Source organism: Psittacula echo (assembly GCF_963264785.1).
Source record: "Psittacula echo genome assembly, chromosome: 3".
NCBI classification, from domain to species: domain Eukaryota; kingdom Metazoa; phylum Chordata; class Aves; order Psittaciformes; family Psittacidae; genus Psittacula; species Psittacula echo.
Genome location: NC_137736.1, coordinates 103,654,910 through 103,678,357, shown reverse-complemented (window position 1 = coordinate 103,678,357; position 23,448 = coordinate 103,654,910). Strand labels below are relative to the sequence as shown.

At 34.2% G+C, this 23,448-nt stretch overlaps 1 protein-coding gene across 4 annotated transcripts in view; it reads left to right on the top strand.

Moving 5' to 3' along the window:
- Window positions 1–23,448, top strand: part of NBEA (neurobeachin) — a gene marked incomplete at both ends in the record, with an annotated part of 526,482 nt that overhangs the window by 240,013 nt on the left and 263,021 nt on the right. For all 4 annotated transcript variants that reach the window (XM_080613294.1, XM_080613295.1, XM_080613292.1 and 1 more), the window contains one exon: window positions 9,744–9,805. In XM_080613294.1, the coding sequence (XP_080469420.1) occupies window positions 9,744–9,805 (62 nt within the window). The remainder of the gene's footprint in view (window positions 1–9,743; window positions 9,806–23,448) is intronic.

Below are 23,448 nucleotides of genomic sequence, written 5' to 3'. Positions count from 1 at the left end.
TTTAAAGAGCAAGAAAAGGAGTTGTTTGTGGCCTTTGGGTCCCCCTTACCTTCAGCAGTATTGAGCACTTTCTCACAAGTTACTTTTTCAAGCTAGTAGCCTGTGTTCCAGTTGCAAGCCATAAGGCCTGGGAAGGACTGGTCTTTTGCCTAGAAGAACACCCTCCCTGAGGACTTCATACTTCTTTGTCCTAATACCATCCAGGTCAGAAGTCTCCCTTCTTGTACTAACTTTCAGCTTTCATGGAAAACAGTCTTCTTTTTTCCCATTTTTTTCTCAGTAAGGTTGTCTCCTACTACAAAAAGAGTAGCAAGAAATTTATTTAATGTTATTTCAAGGAAATAATTTTTTTAAGATTCTTGAGGAAGTTCTTAATATGTACAGTCGCTACTGTAACATAGCCTGTAGGTGGAATCATCATATCAGATATACAACAGTGCTGCATGGTAACACTGGACAAAGTTGTGCAATTTGTTTTTTAGAACAGCCACCTTTTCCCCCTTTATTTTCTCCTCTACTGTCCAGGTCCAAAGAAAAACGAGGTGGTATGCCAGAAAGGTATTCAGTATCTACAGGATGTTCATGCTGTGACTGAAGCTCCCCACAGGCAGAGGTTCTCTGGTTCTTATTCCACTTAATTCATCATTCAGAACTCAGCAGGGGACTCTGCCTGATTTTGGAGCTGAAACAGTTGGGCTGGTATTTGCCCCACCCTTTGGCCTGTAAAGGCTTAAAAATGGAATCAATCTACTTTATTATCTCAGCAGTATTTTCCAAACTACCTAACTCTGATAAACTATAGGGTGAAAATAATATCTCTGTATCAGATTTTGCCCTGGAAGGTGTATTTCTCGTGAAGCACAGTTTAATAATCCTTTTCTGTCTAGCCTGAGCTATATGTCCAGATTCTTTACAAAACTAATCTCATTAGGGCTGGTCAAAGTTTCTCCTTCTGTGTTCCTTAACTCTCTCTCAACTTACCACCTGCTTTTATGACCCAGACTAAAACCTTTTAAGCCTTGACCAAGTTTACAAAACTTCCTTACTTGTCCTAACAATTTAAAGGCACTTATACAGTTCCATATTCTATTGGATATGGATGTGCTTGTTTGCATGGCATAAAGAAAGAATATTCCACAAGAACTCTTGAATCAGTTATCTTGAGAAACTACTACACTTGAATCTTAAAAATATGCCTGTTTATAGACCTTTTTGGTTTTGATAGAAAACAACGTTAATGATAACATAAACATTAATGAACCATCAAGCCTGATTTATCTAGATGTTAACAGACTCTCTACAGATCTGGGATTATTTTTGCAAGGACTAAAAGAATATATCTTTACTGTGTTCAGTGTAATTTTATGTCAAAATTTACCTCTCCCCCCAAAAAACCAAACCTGCTAAACATATATTGGTTTATAGCATGTCTTAATTTTGTCTGTTGGTACGTGGAATTTTATGAGCCAGTCTTTTTATACTGATAGTGATGTTGTATGTGGAGATTTTCTTTCGATGGAAAACCCTCATGGTGAAAGAACTTGTCAGACAGCAAAGACAGTTGTGATCTGTCAAATTAAGGCGGCAGAGTGATGTCAAAACAGGTCTAGGGAGAGCCCATAACAATATTACTGTCAAGTAAATAAAGAAAACTGAAACACAAGAAATACAAGTTATTTCAAGAGATCTATGACTGTGGTGGTTCTGTTTTGAGCGGCACTGTGTTAGAATGATCACAATTTGTCAGTAGGGCTTCAGGATAGGAGCAAGACCTGATGGCTGCCAATTAAGGTCAGCAGAGTTCAGTGTGGAAATTGAAATATTTTTTTTAACTTGTTATCAAAGTCTCAGAAAACAATTACTATCTAAACAAAATATTAGTTCACCAACAGTGTGCTCAACTAGATACAAAGATGGTCATCTTGGCCTTACAAATTTAGGAAGCTGCATGAGTTCTGTGACGTTACGCTTTGTCATGGTACTTGTAAGCTGCTCTAGTTTACTCATTGATCTCTCAGTATGGCCCCAAGGTTGCCAAGGAGAAGAAATATAAGGAAGTAAGAAGTAAGGAGGACTAGTAATGAGTAAGTGGTTTTACTTTCTTGCCTTCTTTTTTTGTCATCATTTGCCATACACATATTTTAGTTGTGTCATGCCATGATGATAATATTCCCCCTATAGTAGGAAAGAATGTAACAAAGAACTAGAAGGTAGTAGTAGAAAGAAGGAAAAAAAAATTATAAACTTAAGAAAAAGTGACAGTGAGTAATGCACTTTCAAGGAAAGCATGATATTCTAGAGACTGTCATTAGGGATCATACTTATGATCCATCTTGTCCAGGATGTCACTTTTGACAGCTTTAGAAAGAATTGGAAGAGGTTCTTGAGGTGAAGGGAAAACATAGTGTAGTGAAGAGGTGTAGTGAAGGTACAATATACAAATGTTTTCTTGTGTTAATGAGTGAAATTGGGTTGTGTACTTCTTTGAAAAGAATTCACTGTTGAGGTAATTCTTCCAAAATGTATTTTCTCTAACACAGATTTGAGAGGAGGTGAAGGACTGAGAAAAAAAGAGGAAGGAGGGGTAGATGTTTCTTCATTTAAATAAGGAAAATGTGAGGGATCGGCAGAACATGAAATAGTTGGGTTTTTTTTCCCAGATGTATTGAATATGTGGCAACTTCTATGGTATTGGTTGTTTTCATTTAGTAATTTTTCTACAAATTTCATCACAAGAATAGCACCTTGATCAGGAAAGGAATGGCATTTTGATAAAATATCAAGACAAAACTTGGAAAAGTATTTTAACTTTATGTTTGGTTTTTTTTATTATTATTATTTTTTGGCCTTATTCCATCCATTGAAATAAAGCATCCTGGGCAGCAGCTGTGGCAGAAATTTAGCCACAACTCTGAGCCACTTTATTAAGTAATATCATAGGATAAAGGGGGAAATCAGAAGACAGTCAGGATTCTATTTTTATTTTGACAGTGGACTGTTGGGTGTTTAGAAAAAAGTGGAATGGTTTTCATTGCGATTCTTTCTAGATAAATAAGATTGGATTATCCAGAAACTCTGTCGAAGTTTTTTTCTGAATTTTAGATCTGTTCTGGTATAGCAATTAGATAAGCATATTAGTTAGCTTCAACAATTATTTGAAAAGAGGTCTATCCAAAAAGTTACAGTTTTAAGAGGAGGACAGGGAAATAGAAATGCTTATATTGAGTAAATCCCAATGGACAGTTGGCCAAGAAAAAAATTACCACAGGTGCTAACAGTTAAAAACTAGATCAGTTTTTAAAATCTTCAAGGAGAGGTGAAACTGAACAGTGGTAGTGGATTTCATTTTGTCAATTAAGTGATCACCTTCTTAGATAATGAATGAGAATTTGTGCATCACGTTAACTAATGCAAAATTGACAGAAATTCCACATGTTGGTATAAGGCTGGACTTTTCAGAGTCATGGGGCACCAACATTAGTTTCGTCAATATCATTACAGCACATGAGATCACAGTATGAAAGTCTGGAATTTTATGAAGTAAATCATGTATACATTGTAATAAATCCCCTCTCTGTGGGTATGTTCTCAAGGGTTTTTGCCATTCTGTGATTCCATCTGGATGTTTTATAGTCCCCATTCAGATTCCCTTTAGTAACTGCAGTGGTGAAGAAGTATAGGTTGTCTTACTATAATAAAATAATTCAAGAAACTGTTACATAACGTTCTTATTCTTTTAAACATTATCCTAGTATTAAGACCTGTTTTATTTCACAAATTTGATTAAAAGGCCAAACCATTAGAGCTGGGTTTGAAGAGATTAAAATCAGGTTTTTATGTTGATCTGTCTGCCTTTATTTGAGGTGTTTAAATTAAGATATAAATTCTAAAGATTTCTGATAATATTTTAAAGGTATTTCATTTGGTAGCCTGGATGATACCATTTCTAGGTTTTCAGGTACTGGATATAAAGAAAATTGGATGTGTTCTGAAGTGCTTTTCACCATAACAAAAAATCATAAAAGAAGTATAACTGTCTTGATCAACTACAAAAGCACTGAGTCAAATTCACATTCATCATGTTTTTCTGTGTCACTTTTCTGCTCGGTAAAGTAGATCTATCCATACAGAGTATGGTCTGGAGTACTAATACAGCCATCTTTCATGGTCCCTAGGGTTCGTGGTAATGTTGTGTTCTGCCAATCAAGGCTGCAGAAGGGAATTGTTAAATCCATAACCCTGACTTCGGTATTTTAGTGAGTTACGTTGTTTGGAATAGCATTTCCTTTCATCTGGTAAAAGTGAACTTGTAATTATTTTGCAGCAAGTCTGTGATTTCCATCTGCAGACTTTCTGCAATTCCTGAATATTTGCCAGCCTTTGCTTTTCATAAATTAAGACCATTAGCGTAATTTAAATGTCTACAAAATATGTGACATGTGTATGGTTCTAAAAACTTTGAGAGTAATCTTGCAAAACATTACATTCTGTTTAATACACATCTTGCCTTTTTTTTTCCTAATAATTGCTTTGCTTGGAATAAGAACATCTGTCATTTTAGTTAAGAGTTTTACATACTTAGCATTTACTTTAAAACTTTTCAACTATCTTTACATTTTACCTCCGTCTTCTCAGATCTGTAATGAACTCACCAGTAACTTGATAATTGATTAAAAACATCAACTTGAATCTAGGTTTCTCTGAACGACAAATGTGGCAGAGAGGGAATAATGTAAATTTAACCTATCCAAGTAATTTTAATTTACATTCAAAAAAGAAATCCCAAGTTTATTTCTTTGATTCTAAGTTGGATTTATGCAAATATTTCAAGAAAACATTCATCATAAGATTTTGCTGGCAGAAGACGGACATTTTTTAAGAAAAAATAAACTTGAAGGAAAACTCGCATTTACATTCAAAATATTACCATCACTTTTTTCCTAGCACTGTCACAGCCAAACATACTTTAGTTTCTGTCAGCAGCATGAACTGTCCTTGAAACTTTGTTGTGCCATTCCTAACAAATTCGTAACAAATGTTGAAAAGAGTATAAGGGTATCAAAAATGTATAAGGGTGTAGGTGTATCAAAAATGAAGACGCAAGTTCTGAGTGACAGTTACCAGTGGAAATTTCCTACTCTCTCATTGGGCACATAAGTCAGTAAGGACTTTGAGAAGAGATACCATGGTATGAGTTACCAGTAATTATAGTGACCAATTTGAAGCAATACAGTTTTGTTTGAAGTACATGAAGACTGTATCACTAGGAAATAGAAATAGCTGACCTTACCAAAATATATGTTAAAAAGATTAATTCTAGTATTTTCTGGGTTTTTTTGTGGTTTGGTTTTTTTTTTTTTTAACTACTTTTAGGACCATATGCTCATTTCTAAGTATATTTTATGCACTTTTCATATATTAATAAAATAATGCATATTATAGCATGTCTTTATTTTGTCATAAGCATTTTTTTTCTGTCAAAGCTCTTGTAGCTTTGATCCACGCTATACAGGAGTAATAAAGGCCAAGGTTTATCTGTGAACAGGGTTAAATGGATTAAACTTTCTCAAGTTTTTGTTTAGCCATACCTGAGACTTTAAGATAAGTATAAGCTATAACTGAGTGAAAGGTTTCTCCTGGCTGTGAAGTATAGTTAATTGCATTCTTTTTTTGAAGTTGAACATAAGATATAAAACTATTTAACTTTTGGTTTTGCTAATATTACAATTGATTCCAGTTCCAATAAAGGTTTAGGTTGACACAAAGTAAAACCATTGACAGAAAATGCAGGCAAACCTTGATAAAGACCAGATGAAACTGTGGTGGTATTCACTTAGATTCATACACACATTGTATTAATAATAATAAAAAGAAGTTCAAAACCATGATCTTATTTCACAAGGATTTTTTTTAAATTGATTTTATCAGCCTACATTATATTTCTTCACAATAGAAATTCACACTGACCAGTTCAGCATGATGACTTTGAGGTTTTGAACCCATGACTTCATTAATGCCACAGGCATGACTGAAATAGTGTAGTTGAAATTTATCTTTTTTTAGACATTAATAAGTCATAGTGAAAAGAAATAATTAGCATATCTGGGCCAACAGAACACTGAAAAAGAAGTCAAGTAAACTAGAGCTTTTCAAGATAATTGCCAGACATACATCATTTATTCCAGATTAGCTAAGGTCATGCACTTGATGCTCCTAGTTTTTGCATCCATATATGTGGTCATTGTTGCCATCAAATTGCTAAATTTTGATGGATATATTTAAAGGGCTGAGAATAGACCATGAAGAAAAGTACTAAACCCAGCAAATATAAAGAGCACGTACTCCATTCAGTTAAAGAGTGCCCTTTTTAACCTTCCTGTATGCAGGAAATATCCACTTGTATTTTAGTAATTACATTAGCTTCCTTAATGGCATTTGATACAGATGGCATAGGAAGAATTTATCTGTGGCTCAAGAATGCAGGCAACAGTTTTAGTTTGAAATGCGAATACTTTTTTCACTGGAGTGAAGTGGGGGGAGGGAGGGAAGAGAACTGAAAATAGATATGTGTGCTCTCTTCAATCAGAGAAACCATTATTTTTCAAAGCTTTTTACCATTTTTGTTTCTCGTTATGTTAAAAGTAATAAAATCTTACACACTCTAAAAGTCTCTGTCAAATCCTGTGAAACAGTAAAGAGAAAGAACAAATGCCGCTGTCAGTGTGTTTGGGGCTTAGGAAATTTTTCTTTATTCTGATTCATGTTACAAATTCTAGTTTTGATTTTGGTCAAGATACCAGTTTGTATCTTCTCTTCTGTCTGTAAAATGGGAGCAGGACTTTTTCTTCCTCCTTTTCCATTTTTGTCTGTTAGAAAATATACTGTCTAATGAAGTAAATCATTTCAGTGTCTGTACCATGCTAAAAGCAGTAAGGCAGTTTGCAGAAGTTTGACTTCCTAGAACAGAGGATTGTGCAAATTTAAAAACAAAAAGAGTATTAAAATTATTTTTTTTCTGTTGTGTGTAGGATAAGTTAAGCAGAAGAGATTTATTATTTGCCCCTACAACTTTTGATTATGTGGAATCTTCATAAACCAAAGATTGTGTTCTGACAGCTTTTCCTAGTAGGCAGAAATGGATCTGTCCTCCATTAGGTCTGAACTGGTTTTGTCATTCTCTGCTATTGACTCCACAACAGATCTCACAGTAAACTCTGATGATTAATTGTGGTTTGCGTAACAGAAAGCAAATCTTTATTTAATTCAAATCTTAACTGCTTAATCATGAATAAGCAAAAAAGGAAAGAAGCACAGTAGAGCCTTTGGCAGCTAGGAAGGAGCAAATGGAGCATATAATGGCGGGCACACACTTTTCCTCATGCTTTGAGTGGAAGGAGTCCCTGAAGTGAGACTGAGACTGATAAGCAAGAAACTTACAGTGTGAAAAGGTGGCTCTTTTTATGAATGCTTTATGTTTCTGTATTCACTTTTACTTCAAGAAATGTATGGTATGAGTACTTAAAGCTGAATAGAAAATATTTCTGTTTCTATTTTCTTCTTCCTACCCATCAAGTTGCATGGTATTCCCCATTTTCTGTCATGGCTACCCTTATTTTTGCTTACTTATAATTGGAATGTTGCACAGTTAATTTCTGATGTAGACAGCTCTCTGCAAAAGCTATTCCTTGCATCCATCTCTGACACTATGAACTTCTGAGGCTCTCCTATCTCCCTCTGTATTTTCACATGTGAAAAGTGCTAGTCTCTAAGGTAGTTATTTGTTTCTTTTTTACATAAAAGCCAGCCTCTTAGAATGTCAAGTGTTGAAGTTATGAGAGGTGTTAATGGCTATTATCAGTGGATTGTTTTCATCAGCAGGCAATTACAGAACTGGCCTGCTGATGTGCTAACTAGGTCCTGTAACCATAACTATATCCTCCTCTTCCTGAATTTCACCAAAATCAGTTTGATTTGCTTTATGAATGCTAGAAAACTGCATCCAAGCTGGCAATTGATTAAATGTGAAATACAAAAATTATCAAGTGATGTCTAGACAAATAGAGAAAATAATTTTAGGACAGACAACCACTTTACTCAAGCCTATAGGATTATCCAACTATTAAAAAGTTATATATAGCATATAGAAATTATTACTGTAATTGCACTAATGTAATTATTATATCCTTCATATAGGGAGTCCTGTTTTATTACGTATACAGCTTTTGTGTCATTAAGACTAGATCATTATTGTTATCTGAACTGTAATCGTAAGTACTTATCCTAGCTTTTTTGCCATTTAGGCATGTTTGGTTTGAGCCATGCTCCAAACTTCTTTTCATATTGTTTGAAGCTACACAGGTGACAACAGCTACACAACTGTCTCAGAAAGTTAAGAACTTCAAATTTATTAGATTCAGCCAGGAAATACTCATGAGTTTAATATGTATATTTTGTATCGAGTTTTCTATTTGGAAACCTGATGAAGATACAAAGAAATTACTGATTATGCATAATATTAGCTATGTAATTTACTTGGATAATTTTTTGTAGCTGTGTTTGATGCTTGTTCTGGATACATTTGTTCTTTTGATGTGAAATCAGAAGGTGAAAACATGTACCAATTTAGAAGACTGTAGTATGGGAATATGTTTGTAAGAGCATTATATTGCCTTGGTCATATTTTAATACATCTGAGGTATGATTTTGAAAGATGACAAGTGAGGGCATGAAGGATTTTTTTTAGTTCTACAGAATATGAGGTGGATTAAAAATAAACCAGATAACATCCTATGATAAAATATTTGATATGTCTCTGCTACCTGCATTTGTTTAACTATAGAGTCTTCTGTTTGGATTTTCTTTGTCAGCTTTCTAACAGTGGAGGTAGCTTGCAGGTGATAAGTATCCCATTAATCTTTCTGCTCCTCTAGGGCTTGAGAATAGCTGATCAGTTACAGCAATTGTCTCCCTAAATGAGCTTTGCACATCTGCCTCTTATTTCATTAGTTAACTGTCTGCCCATATATCTGATAGAATGGAATCCTAGTAGCTTCTTACAGCTTGTTCTGTGGTACTATACAATAAGGATGGGGTTGTTAGCAAAATGGGCACAAAAGGGTATTTATCCACTACCCACAATAAATATACGTGCTATTGTGTAGGAGTGCTTTTGTCTCTAATCGCTGTTTGTAGAAACCTACTTAAAACACCTCAGTTTGCTTTTCAGCTTCCTATTTAGTCCTCAGTTGCAAGCTTTACATTTGTGAATTTCTCATTTACTTAATACACCCAAAGTATTTCTATGCCCGAAACCATCATGTTAATTTCTATATGAGTTTAGATAACAGAAGCTACTATATAAAGTTAACTGTAAAGCGTAATTTTCTCCATGTCTCTTTACAATGCATCTTTTAAAAACTTGAATATGCTGTCCCCCTCTCAGAAGGTAAATTTGCATTTCCAAAGCTGCAAACAAATACTTCTAATAGTGGCAATGTTATTAGGCAGTGATTAAAAAACATTCTGTCTTGAAGCTGGTATAGATTGGTGAAAATTTGATGCTTTCTGAACATTTAAGTGTATTTGAATTCTCAAATTCTCAGATAATTGTGCTTTAAACTTGTTTTAGTGAATTTGAGTGATAATAAATATACATTACAGATACTTAATGGAATTTCTGAAGCCATGGAGTTATGATAACTTAATATCACCAATATTAATTTTTTTTTAACTATTTATTGCAGGTCTGGTTTGCATGAAGTCAAGTACTTCAGTGGTCGAACTTGTTATGCTACTTTGTTCACAGGTAAGACATTCTCTGGCTTTTAATTGTATTAGTTTCTTTGCATATCGCTGGATTGCTGCCAGGCTAAGAACTGTATCATGCTGTTTGTTTCATTCTTCTATTTCAGTATAAGAAGATACAATTAATCTCTTCTGGTAGCATATAAAGTCTAGATTTTTTTCTTTTTTTTCAAGTTCCATAGTTTCTCTGTATTCACAGAGTACACAGTGTATATTTGCATTTGTTTTACAAAAGTGTGTGGATGTACATTGTGCATTTTTTCTGGCCATGAACTCTCTTTCAAGCCAGTTCTTATTCAGAATACATAAATAGGATACTATTGTCATAATTTTATGTTGAAATCTGTCTTTGAATAAGTATTTTTTTAAAATCTCTGAGGTGAGTATTAATTTTGATATACATGATATAATTTACTGGATATTTTATGTAGCTGTCAGTATATAAAAGGCAGAAGAATATGGTTTAGGTTGTCCTCAAGAACAGGCAGAAGTGGAGTATTTCTATTTTAAAAATACTGTGGTTAATTGTTGGGGGTTTTTTAGCAAAGCAGGAATGGGTTTCTCAGAAATCTGAATAAATTAACATTTTTAATTACTTTCATAAGCAAAAAATTCAAAACTAAAATACTTCATCATATTGTTTGGATTGTTTATATCTCAATTTTTAATGTTATTTTTTTTGACAGAAGTGTTATTGTGTTATTGGTTGATTTCATATATATACAGTTTTCTACTTTAAACTGCCAGTGCTATCAGCAAACATTTTAGAATTGTGCTCGCTTTGTAAAATGTAAGAAAAAAACGATGGCCCAAAACATCCAAATAACTTCATAAGTTTTTATATTTTTCTAAAGACTTACTAACAGTGCTTAATTTGCCAAGTACCCCATAGATATATAATACAAGTTAAATTCAAACCAAGATAGTATATAAAAATACTCAGGTTAACTTGTTCTAGTATTATCAAGGGAAAGTACTTGTTTGTGTCTTTACTGCTGCACATTAAGAACATGCACCAAAAATGTACTGAAAACAATTAATTCCTAGGGGTAATTGAAATTAAGATCTACTTTTGAGAAATCTGTCTAAAAATAATTAACATTTACAACTGATTGTGGGGGAGGGGGCTCCAACTTACCTGCTGTTTGCCAGTCCATAGGTTGCTTTTCTTAAAGCTTGTGTCATAAGGAAATCATTAAATCTTGTTTTCCTTTTTTTTTCCTCTTCCTTTTTTTTTTTTTCCTTTCTCTTTTAGCCAGGGTGGATGTTGGTTAGGGAAAAGTAAAAGAAAAACATCCCTGGCAGGAATCCACAGTGGGTTTTAAACTTCAAACTTGCTCCAGCAGGGTACTTGAAAAATTTGTTACCTAATGGTGAAGTCCTGGGTTCCAGGAAAATTCCGAAAGGTCCATTAAGGCTTTTGAGCTCTATCTTCATGTCATGCAACTTTTTTCTTTCTTTCTCTTTTCTTTTTTTCTTTTTTTCTTTCTTTTTTCTTTTTTTTTTTTAGCAGTTTTTGAAACATTTTCATGAGGAAAGGAATAACTTACAGTCTTCTCTCGCCTTTGGGTTTACTGCAGTTCTCAGGAATAAAGTGGAATGTAGCATTAAGGTCTAGTGTCTTTGATGGCCTCATCATCTAATCATAGGTTTAACATTACTCATTTGCTGGCTCCAGGAATTCCTGCCATTAAGGGCCCTAGAGATGAAACTTTGCCTCAAATATTGATTGAAAGGAAGAGAGAGAAATTTAAGCTCTGTGCAATGCTTTTTCTTTAGATATCTCAGTAAAGCTGTGTAACAAATGCAGCTAAATCGATTTGTTATTTTTATTACTATTATACATGTTAGTTATTATTTCAAAATATTTTACTATTTAAAAAACAAGATTAATTTTATACCTGAAATACTGTGAAGAACCTGATCATTTTAAAGTTTTGAACATTTATTCATTCCCTTCAGCGTTTGCTTAGGAGATCTATTTTCTATCTACCCAATTACTCACGGAAACTGCAAGCTTATAGTTTGCATAGCCCATCTGATACTTCAGGGTTGTTTTCATGTCTTCTAAATAAGGAAGATTTTGTATCCTGATGTACTTGAGAAGCTAATGCTGTGTTCGCTGATGTTAAATGTTTCTACAGGAATTCATCAACAGGGGGCTGTAGAAGTGCAAATTGCGTTCTCCTCCCCTCACCTTCCTAACTCCAAAAGTATTGCTTCTGTAAATTACACCTCCACAGAATATTGCATTTATTCCTATAGGTTTGCAAAACAATCAGGTCTGTAGTTCCATTTAACTGCAGGAGAAAAAAAAAATTGCTTACATGTTAAAAATGTTTGTCAAAAGAATACAGAAGGTAAACACTATGAAAATACAGATCCATAACATGGCTAAAAGAGAATGGCAGACAGACAAATACCGTAATCCACCCTATAGCTAACAGAATTTGGAATTTGGAGTTCTAGGAGATGTCATCTGCAGCAATTGAGGATAACTCATGTCTATAAAAAGAGAGATAGCTACCTGAGCTTTTCCATATGATAAATTGAGTAGTATGAACTTTAAAGACTGTATAAAGTACTGTGCTTTTTCAGTAATCCTAATGTAACTAGGGCTTTTCCTCCTAACATGGGGAAATCCTTCATATTCAAATTGAATGACATTTTACAAGTTATGTGGGGAAGTTTGAAATATGTCACTCAAAAGATAGATGCCAATATTAAAAAACCTTTGAGAAGTACAATTTTGTTTGCACAGAACAAAGTAACTTTAGACATTGAAAAGGAAAGGGAAATGCAAAGTTTGTTTTCCTTTCATTTGCTACAGCAAATTAGGTGCTTTTATGCTCTTTATGTTGGAAATTCCATGTTAACAACTACAGATTAGCAAGGATGTCAGGATTTTTTTCTTATCTGAGCTCCTGAATAAAATCAACATTGCCAGCGGCTCACGTCCAAGGTATGGTCTAAATTTACATGAAATATCACATTACAAATGTCTGAAGGTACATGTCATGGATAATTCAGTTCATATGGCAGCCTTCTAGACTCTGAGGGATATGCAATCAAGCCTTTCCCCCAAAGGAATTTGGAGTTTCTGTGAAAAATACATTTTAAGTTTTAAAGGAACTCCTGTAGGGATAGTGCATCATTTGTGGGTTTGGGGAAGAACAAAAAGTTCTACTCTTTGTATTTTCAGAATCTCTTTTGTACTGTAACTTGCTTCGCTTCACCAATTTTATTTTTTCCTAGTATCACCTACATAACTAGATTGAAATTGAGGTTAATTTGAAGGTTTTATTTTCTTTATTTCTTACATAAATGAAAAACATACATTCAAGTACTTGAAAGTTTTTTTTTCTAGATAATTCGTAGTATATATATAATGATTTTCACTTTTGGTAAAATAGGCGTGTAGTGTATTTTAACATGAAATGGATGAATATGGGTTGTTTGACAAGATCTGTGCTTGATTATTTCAAGGTCTTTGTTCCTTCAGCCTAGTTGAGCATGTCACAGCTGTGTCGCTGTTGGAGTGGCAGATTTCTTCAATACACCATGCAATTTAAAAAAAACCACAAAAACATTGATTTTTTGCAGTGTAGTTCCTTCTTACATCAGATTTAGATTTCAATTGCTTTTTTTTTTTTTTTTTTTTCCTGTAGTGCAAAACAATACAATAGTTTCCAATTACTTCCAGATCTTTTGCAATTTTTTCTCTTTGGGAGTACAGCTTCTGCAGAAACTGAATGATGTTATCCCAAAGGAGGTTTATCTCATGCCACTTGTGTTTTTCTGTACCTTATATATTAACAGGGGAAATTTATTTTCTTAAATAGAAAACACTGTCTTAGTATTTAGGACATTTTATTACTTGACCTCTTTAAAAATATAAATATTATAATGGATAAATGGTTATGTTTGGGGAAAAAATAATACTTTGTCATTTGTTGCTGTAGAATATATGTGGAATATTTGACAAATTTCAGGATTTTTTAGTTTTCAATACGTCAGTTATTTTGTTGATTTCCCTTCTCCTGTGTTGGAAGTTTGATCAAGATTATAATTCAGGAGCTTCCAAAGGAAATATCAAATATCGAATGAAAATAGAATCATAGAATAGTTAGCATTGGAAAGGACCTTAAGATCATCTAGTTTTAGCCCTCCTGCCATGGGCAGGGACACCTCAAACTGAACCATGTCACCTAAGGTTCTGTCCAACCTGGCCTTGAACACCGCCAGGGATGGAGCATTCAAAACTTCCCTGGGCAACCCATTCCAGTGTCTCACCACCTTAACAGTAAAGAACTTCCTCCTTATAGCCAATCTAAACTTTCCCTGTGTAAGTTTTAACCCATTACCCCTTGTCCTCTCACTACAGTCCCTAATAAAGAGTCCCTCCCCAGCATCCTCATAAGCCTCCTTCAGATACTGGAAGGCTGCTATGGAGGTCTCCATACAGCCTTCTCTTCTCCAGGCTTTCTCAGCCTGTCTCCATACAGGAGGTGCTCCAGTCCCCTGATCATCCTCATGGCCCTCCTCTGGACTTGTTCCAACAGTTCCATGTCCTTTTTATTTTGAGGACACCAGAACTGTACAGAATACTCTTAAGTGAGGTCTCATGAGAACAGAGTAGAGGGGCAGGATCACTTCTGTCAACCTGCTTCTGAATCACTGTATTGAGGAAAAAGATTTATTTTAGATTCTGTCCCTTGTAAATAGGCTTTTATTGGAAAAACTGTATGAGGAATGAGGAAAAAGGTGTACATAGCCACAAAATATTCTACTTGAAACTGGCAATTTAAACCTGTTAGAAGATTCTCAAATAAATGATAACACAGAGTCCCTCTTATAATTAAGGTCTAAATAGAATCTATAAATTGTTTACTTTTATGAAAAATTGTAGAATTTAGAAGTATGTTAAATAAAGCAAGCTATACCAAGAGTATATCCGTAACTTGACAAACGCCATTATGTAATTAATGGGTAAACTGCACTTCAGCTAAGCCTTTCAAATGTTAGCTAGCAGTGTGAGCTTCATAAATGAGCTGTGTCTGTCCATATTGTGTTATCTGTTAACCTGGAAACTTAGAAACTATTTGGGCTGAATCTACTCTCTCTCTCCATATCGCAAGCAGCCATTCAGTACATACTTAATCAGAAAAGATCTGTGAAGGATCTGTGCCCATGCAGCACAGTCCATAAAACACTTCCCTGCAGTTTGACATGTGTAAGACATAGCAGTTGTATACCGCTATATATACCATAGCAATCAAAACTGTAAATTGGCAAAATGGGGCAGAAGGCAGGAAAAGGAAAGGCAAATGAGTGCATTGCCTGTTGTCCTAAGCAGCAAGAAAAAAATTTGAAACGGTATCAAGAAATTAACCTCACTCCAAGGAGAAGCGGGAAAACAAGCAAACAGACAAACAGCGTGCCTTGCCAATGCAAATTTGAATGAAATTCTCACTGAGGAAATGTGGTGATAGGTTTAACTCTGAGAATATAGGAAGACCCATCAACCAGGCACTGGAGAGATTTCAGCATGCACTAGCACATGTAGATGTTCATTTTGCCTCGAAGTGTGGAATAGCTCTTGGGCTTCAGAAACTGGCAGCTGCCCAACACAGAAATCAAGCAGAAAAAGAAATCTTTTTGTGGTCCCTACAGCTGACCAGAAGCAGCCCTGAAATGTGGGATTCATATAATAGAAACAAAATCTTGCTCCTTGATACTAAACATACTGTATTCAAGGCTTTCTAGAAAAGTTTAAGTAATAATAATCCAGATCTGCTGTACAGTACCTTTTTATCAAGCACAATCCTTACATCTTAAAGATCTTAAGTATCTTAAGACAGTTAGCTCAATTTCTGTACTACACTGTTTGTATGCCTATTTTACGTTTTAATTTTATGCATTATTAGAAACCTTCTAATTTTCATTATAGATTTATTTGAAATAATTTTGTATCTGTTTACTATTGTTGCCAGTATTAGATTAAACTTTAATTATGCCTATTAGTCCTTTTTTTTTTCCCTCCAGAGGTATTTGTATAGTTCTCATATTCCTAAACTTTTGTTTGGTAAAGGATAGCTCTTGCATAGTAACTCTGATAGCAGCACACTAACAAAAGTGTTTGCTATTTGTCTTTTTGACACCAACTGTGTGGGAAGGCTGAAGACAAGTTAAATAATGGATGTTTCTCTTAAATCTAAATAATGAACCTGGGGCTTAATCTGCTTAGGAAGTTAGTCTGATGTAACTTCAATGGTGAAATTGAGGTTGGTTATGCAAATTCCTGTGGAGGTGTAATTTTTAATCTTTCTTTTTTCTCTGAAACAAGTTGTATGTTTTTACCTTTGGCTGTATTTTCCAATTTGTCCTGTTGGATTATGCACTGTCTCTGTATTTGTGCCTGTGCAACTAGGAGGAGATGCATATCATATCACTGCAAAAGTCTGAATTCAAATTTTTATAGAAGGGAAGGACACATAGAAACACACATGAAAATATACAGAAACTCATTGTTTTGATAATCTGTTTTTCCAGAAAATATTTAGCTTAACAAAGTTCTGGATCTGCTACACTGCTGCTGTCCTGCAACTTTTGTATCAGTGCTGATATTTGTAAGACTAACTCACAAGCACATCTGAAAACTGTTCAGACATTTGTTTCCTGCTTTAGTGGGTTAAGCTGGTCAAGACCATAGTTCAAAAGTCACCAGAGATACTCAAAGAGAAGAACTCAGGATTGCAATCTGGGAGCACAGAGGAGAAGAGAGAAACCACCACTCATATTTTCATGGCAGCAATCTGTAAATTCAGATCTCTGCATCTAATGGAATCATACTCTTAGGATGCAGTTCAAATTATCAGCTTGGCCTTCTTTCTGGCCCAGATCACACTGGCAGAGGTATCATATTTTCTCCATGTCCAGCTCCATATTCTTGCTTGTTCCCTTTCACCAATACATGTGATGATGGAAACAGCCACATCAAAAAAAGAAGTAACTCTAGATAAAACAGTAATTTTTGATAGATTACACTTCTAGAGTAGCCATGAAAGCAATAGCTTATAGCAGGTGACAGGTAGGATGTCTGGGTCTGTACGAAAGAAAGGCTGGCTCTGTGGCAGTCAAGAAAAAAGAAAATAATTTTGGCATTTGATGGAGAAGAAGAAAAAAAATATCTATATAATAATGCATGGATTGTCGTACACTGGACAAAGTGCTAGAAAGGTGTATGAAAACATCAGTTATGTAGCTCCAGACTGAGGTTTGGTACCTTCACCTTTTACCACAGGCTCAAATTTAATTTCAATAAATAAAGTCTTTGTAGCTGAAGTTAGTATTTTCTCTAATATTGTCATCCTGTTTGGACTTTATAAAGGTCCAACAAGAGAGAAACAACATTTCTACTGTGCCCTTATCCATCATCATATATGGCACAAATAATTCAAAAATGTAGTTATGTTCTGATGGTGATTTAGGGCTCTTCACAATCCAGAACATGGCCTATACACGAAATAGGTTGTTACATACAGTTAGTGTAATTTAAAAAAGCAGAAATGAATTCTAGTACAAGGGGAAGTGGAAAACTTTTTCATTTTTATATATTTTTTTTTTCTTTTTTTTTTTTTTACAGGTGTTGGTGGATGTGTTTTGGGTTTTTGGTTTTTTTGTTTGTTTTTTTTTTTTGCCTGGTGTCTCCACTTGCTTCATAGAATTCTGGAAGTTTTCCAGAAGATGATCATTTTGCATTATCTTTTTTTTTACACTAAAGGGTTGTCAGAACATTTTGTTGCATTAATTCCTTGTCCATGTGTGGAATGTCTTCCAGGCCAATCTCAGTCTTCATCTCTCGGCCATCTGCTTCTGATAATCTAACTTTCAGATGGAAACCATCAATGTATTCTTTCCTACTTGTTGGACAATTTTACTTCATTGATTTTTCTGTGAGATATCCTTCCAGACCCCTGTTCACTCAGAAACCTACTTCTATGGTTTGCCTTTAGTAATAAGCAGGATCTCTTCTTCAATATCTTACTTACACCATAGTCATAATGGAACTTCTAGTCTCTTGTCTCTCCTTGTCAGAGTATTTTTGTCAAAAAAGTGCAGTTATTACACATCTGTGAGATGCTGACCTGTACGACTTCTAGATTCATGGCAAAAGAGGCAGGATCAAAAAACTGTAAGAATTACTTTCTCCATATCCTGATATGTCAAGGTGTCTTCCTCTGACTGCTCTGTTAAGTTGCCTACAATTGAGAAGGATCTTAGATCAGAGGAAAACACCTAGAAAGTCAGGAGTCAATTGTTATTTCTTAAAGGGCTGAGAAACAGTGCAAAAGCTCATTATTGGAGGCTATCATTATTAATAAATATAGCTTTGAGGGGGTTCACTATATGTGTAATGGAGACAATGTGAGGAGTAGTTTTCTGTACATCAGGAAGTCTTCTCTTTAATGGTGCATTTTGGAAGATGCTGAATTAGTTATCCACCTAAAACATCAGAATTATAGGTTGTTGAGTAACAAGCGGACTAGCTTTTAGGATTAATACCCATGTGTAGCAACACATGACGTTAATAATAATTTTAGTGTCTCTTAAAGGAAGAAATATTTTTCCAGTAATGAAGTAAGCTCTAGAAGTTGTGGAGATGTGTGTACCTTCTAACACATATCTTCTATTAGAAGATACACAAAATTCCTACAAGTTGATGAAGGTTAATATTTTAAAAAAAAATTTGGGCATTTCACTGGTGTTGCTTGAATAATATACAATATTTTGCAACTGTGGATTTATTTTCTTTTCTAAGATACCAATGAAATGTTCCTCTGGGAACATTTGACTTCATTTCCAAGATAAATTGGGCAATTACCACAGGTGATCACAAGGGCAATGGGTATATGTGTTTCCAAGAAGGGGAAAAATTAATGTATTACTCCAAGTCAGAAAACTTAGAGGAAAAATGAAGCTTTAGTCTTGTGAAAGTGAAATCTAAAACTTCCCACTACCTTTGCTGCATTGTTAAAGTCATAGTCACATAAATAGTATTGTGAAAGTTTCACATTCTTTTCCTTTCTGTGATTTGGCCAGAAGCCCAGTGCATTTGAATGCTTGCAGTTTTGCCTTCCAGGAGGATGTCGTCAGTTGTTCTGCAGCTTCCTTATTGTTGGAGATAGCCACTATTAAAATGGATGACTGATCATAAAATCCTAAAATTTATCCCAGATTTCCTTTAAAGAGTAGACCAAAAATAATTTTATTTATCAACTATCAGGAGTAGTGAGATCAGGATAAAAGCAGTAGAATTTCAATTCTTAGATCTGATTCTCATTCCAACAAATAATGGGAGCTTTTAAGACTCCAATATCTTCAGATAAATTCTTCTAGGAATGGTAGGGACAGTCTTAAAAGCTGTATAATCTCAAAAGTTTATGAGTGATTTACTCAAAAATTTATGAGACTGTATCTTGAAATCAGTTGAGTTTTCTGGTTTTACCTACTTTTACTGGACATAGTTTTTTGCCATAAAAATATTTCCTTCAATCTTGTAACATTTCCTTTGAATCTTTCCCTTAAATAAAGCAAGCTCTTGTTAATTTTAGAAGGTAACTTCACAACATGGAGTTCAAACCCAAGCTAAATTACGTGCATGTTGTGAATTGCAAACACATTTTAATAAATTTCTTCTCCCTTCTCCTGATCAAAGGTAGCACCTGTTCAGCTCTGTACAAGACTTTTCTCAAAACATATTCAGGAGTCTAGAAAGAAGAGTGTCAGTGTAATAGAATATCATTTGTATCAGGAAGCTATGATTAAAATAGAGTGATTGAAGACTGAGTTATCAACTGAGTTATTAATATCTTAGACTAGACAATTCGGTAAATATTCAGTATGACAAAAGGAAAAAGAATAACTTGGATAGTTTAAGACATAGTTTCCTGTCTATTCAGTAACTGCAGTTTGTTGAGAAGCTAGTAATTTGACAGTTTTAGACTTCCTTGCAGAAAGTGGAAAGGGTAAGAACTTACAAAAACTCTGAAAATCACTATTCCTTTTTTTTTTAATAAACATTTTATGTCAAATTTATTATTCAATTTTTAATATTATTGCAAGATACTTTAACAGAAATTTTCTGATCATCATGAATAAAAATTAAAAAAGTATTGTATGCCAAAGTTGGCTTGGAAAGAAATATAATATAAAGAAAAGCTTTTAGCATGCCAAGCCTAATTGTTCCTTCTTTGCTCTTTCACTATTATATTCTACCTGTGCAAATTTTCAGGTATCAATTTAACACCTTGTTAGATTTGTTAATGCGTTATTTCTCTCTGCCCCCCCCCCCTTTTTTTTTTTCTTTTTTTGGTAAGCTTTGAGTTGGTTTTTTGGTTTGTTTTTTTTTTTTTTAGTGTAGCAGGGATTGGAGAATTTTAAAGAAATAGGACTAGGAAAATAGACTCAAAAGTAAAAAATTGTAAGAATAGCAGAGTAGGAAAATGTATATCATGATTTGAAATTAAAAAAAAAAACAATTTACAATCTACTGTGTTATCATTTATTATTTAGGATTTTTAGCCTTTTACTCTTATCCCACTTCTATTCATCTCCTGTCCTCTTCTGCATGGACATTTTCATAACAGGATTCAGTCTAACCTTCTGTCAGGGAACGTGTGCAGATGCTTTCTGGTTGCAGTGATGCTTTTCAACCAATTATAGAGGAGGAGGGAGGCCAAGTTAAGGGGGAACAAGGAGGTGGCATTTGCCAGTATCCTAATAATCTAGTACATTTTTGATGTCTTTAATAGAAGTTTGCATAATATAATGTATTTAGAACAAAACCATACTGGACAGTAATTGACTATCTAAAATTATAATGTCTGTTTATTGTGTATAAAGACAATTTTTTTTATTTGTTGCTACATGAGTAAAATTAAAATGAAATTTGCTATCTTCATCCTGGTTTTAGTACAAAGAGTTGTGTCATCATTCTTGAATACCATCTGTATTAGTCTCTAAATATGCCTCTATTTCTGAGTCTTCTACACCCTACCTAGTTCTAAGAGCTGCACTGTAATTGTTGTTCAACCTGCTCTATCAAACAGGTACACAATTTTGTCAAAGGCTTCCATTACTTCAGCATGTAATTGGCATCAGCGTTTCGGGATGCAGAAAAATCTCCCGGCTCTTGTTTTAAGGCCTAGAAGATTCGGGATATGAACTACACCAAACCACTTGAAATATGGTGTAGTCATTCAAGCACTTAAGCGCTAATAACCACATGTCTGTGCTATGATTCTACTTTCCTATAGCATAAATTTTCCAACCACTGTCACTACATCCATTGTGTTTGTTGTTTATCTTTCTGCTTTTTGCATCTTGATAGAGAGAAATATTTTCTGTGCAATCTAAGATAATATAAACAAAAGTGCTGTACAGTCTTTGAGCATGTAACTCCACCTCTTAATCTTCTTCTTAAAGTATATGCAGTAATCTGAATGGCCATTGCAAAGGCAACTAAAGGCATTTCCATTTATTATTTGGGTCTTCTAAAAAGAAACTGGAAAAAAGAAAAAATTTGCCTCTTCACAAGTACAGTTCACGTCTCAGGATCATGAATCTATTATACTAAACTATGCCTTAAACTTGGAGGAAATTGTAGTAGTAATAATTATCCCGTTATTTGTGGATTAATGGAGAGTTAGGAGTTTGTAGTGAACTTTGTAGTAGTCAGTTTCTAGTGAAGCAGTGCGTGAACCATGAGTAATGGTTCCTTTCTGGTTCTGCATTATGATGTTTCCCACTAGTTTCTGGTAGATAGTTGGGCAGTTTTCACACATTTTTATAATGGATAATTAGTTTTGATAAATTAATGAGATTTTCCATCTATGGAGACATAAGAGATTTGTTTGCTTCCACATAGGTATCTAATGGCTTTTTAAGTACATTAAGATATCTCACCTAAAAATCCGGTTAGCCATTTTGAATTTCCCGCAGTATCTATCTGAGACATTTGTGCTGAGCAGGAAGATCTGACAAAAGACTTGCAAGAATCTTTTGGTCTTTTGCAGACACACGTAGACCCACTGTCTCTCTTTAAAAAATTAATGAGCATGCTTTCTTCAAGCTGTCTTAGGAAGCTTTTTTTTTTTAATTCTCTGTTTTCAACTTTTTTCCTAAATTATAGTCACACCACTTCTGTTTCCTGATTGCAAAGTCACAGCAGCTGTGGTGTAGAAAAGTATCCCAAAAGAAAATGTTAGCGGGGGGATTTATAGAGTACTGTAAAAGGCTCTGATTAAATAAAAAAATAAAAAAAAAAAAAAAAGAAAAAATCTACACAGCAAATACTATTTCTATCAAAGGCTATTGTTTCTTAAAATGCCACAATATCTACGTATACGCAATTGAATCCTGACCTTAGTTTCTCAGAGTGACGTTGTACTATGACATTGTACTAGGTGATTCAGTTGCTTCAAAAATTAGATCATTAGGTTTGCTTCAGTTACTGGATTTGGAAAAGAACAAAATCAACAGCACTGAAGAAAGGACCTGTTACAATGTTTTTTTAGCACACATGCTAGAGGCTCAAATTCTGATACTCCATCTTCATTAAGGAAAATTTACCTGCTTAGTAATGGATTAAAAATATGCTTGTTATTTGGGTATTCTAGTATCTGTATTTTAGTAACTTGCCTCTTATGAAACCAGACATGACTACAAGATTATTGGGGGGGGGGGGGGGATGGATGTTAAGATGCATGACTCGATAAGATATGTGTATTTTCATAGGATCAGTAAGAAGCACCTTGCTGATTAGTGACTACTTTTCACAGCTATTCTTTGAGAAAATTTGTCTATCTGTGCAAAGCTGTCTTTTTTTTTCTTTTTTTTTTTTTTTTCCATATTAGGAAACAAGCATTGGAATTTTCTGTCTGATTTTTCATTCCTGGAAAAAAATAAATGTAAAGCAGAATAGTTCTGTAACTGTAACTTTCTCTACTTATTCTTGTTCATAAAATGAAGTCTCAGACTAGAAAAATTCTCTCTGAACTGTAATCTAGCTAATGTATTTTGATATTTATTTGTGTATGATGAAAAGGAAATATTTACTACTCTTAAAATTTTTTTCAAGAAATTATCCCTAAAGAAAGGAAACTTTACTTGCTGGAGAGATTTATTAATCTTTCATCTCAGGTATCAAAAGCCTGTTGGTGTGATAGAGGCAGTGAGTTGTATGCTTATGATGTATTGAGGATTTTCTCTTGAACTTCATGGTATATGAAATAAAGATATCTTTTAATATCTATTAAGTGGCTTAAATAAGTTTCAAAACTTATCTTAGAAATCCATGTTAACGGTAAAAGAATTTTAAAAATAATTTCGTTATTAGCAGCTGGTTTTGTTATTAGCAAATGGTTTTATTTTCACTTATAATAGGGAAGAAATAAAGATCGAACTCAAGGGGGGGTGGTCGGTACACAGATTATTGCCTGCTGTATATGACAAAATGTACAAAATGTAATAGTGAAGCAATATGAAGAAACTGCTACTGCTGTACTTTCTTACACTTAATATGTTCATTGGCCTACTGTGTGTAACAAGATGTGTTTTCATATTCTGTAGGCAATGAAACTA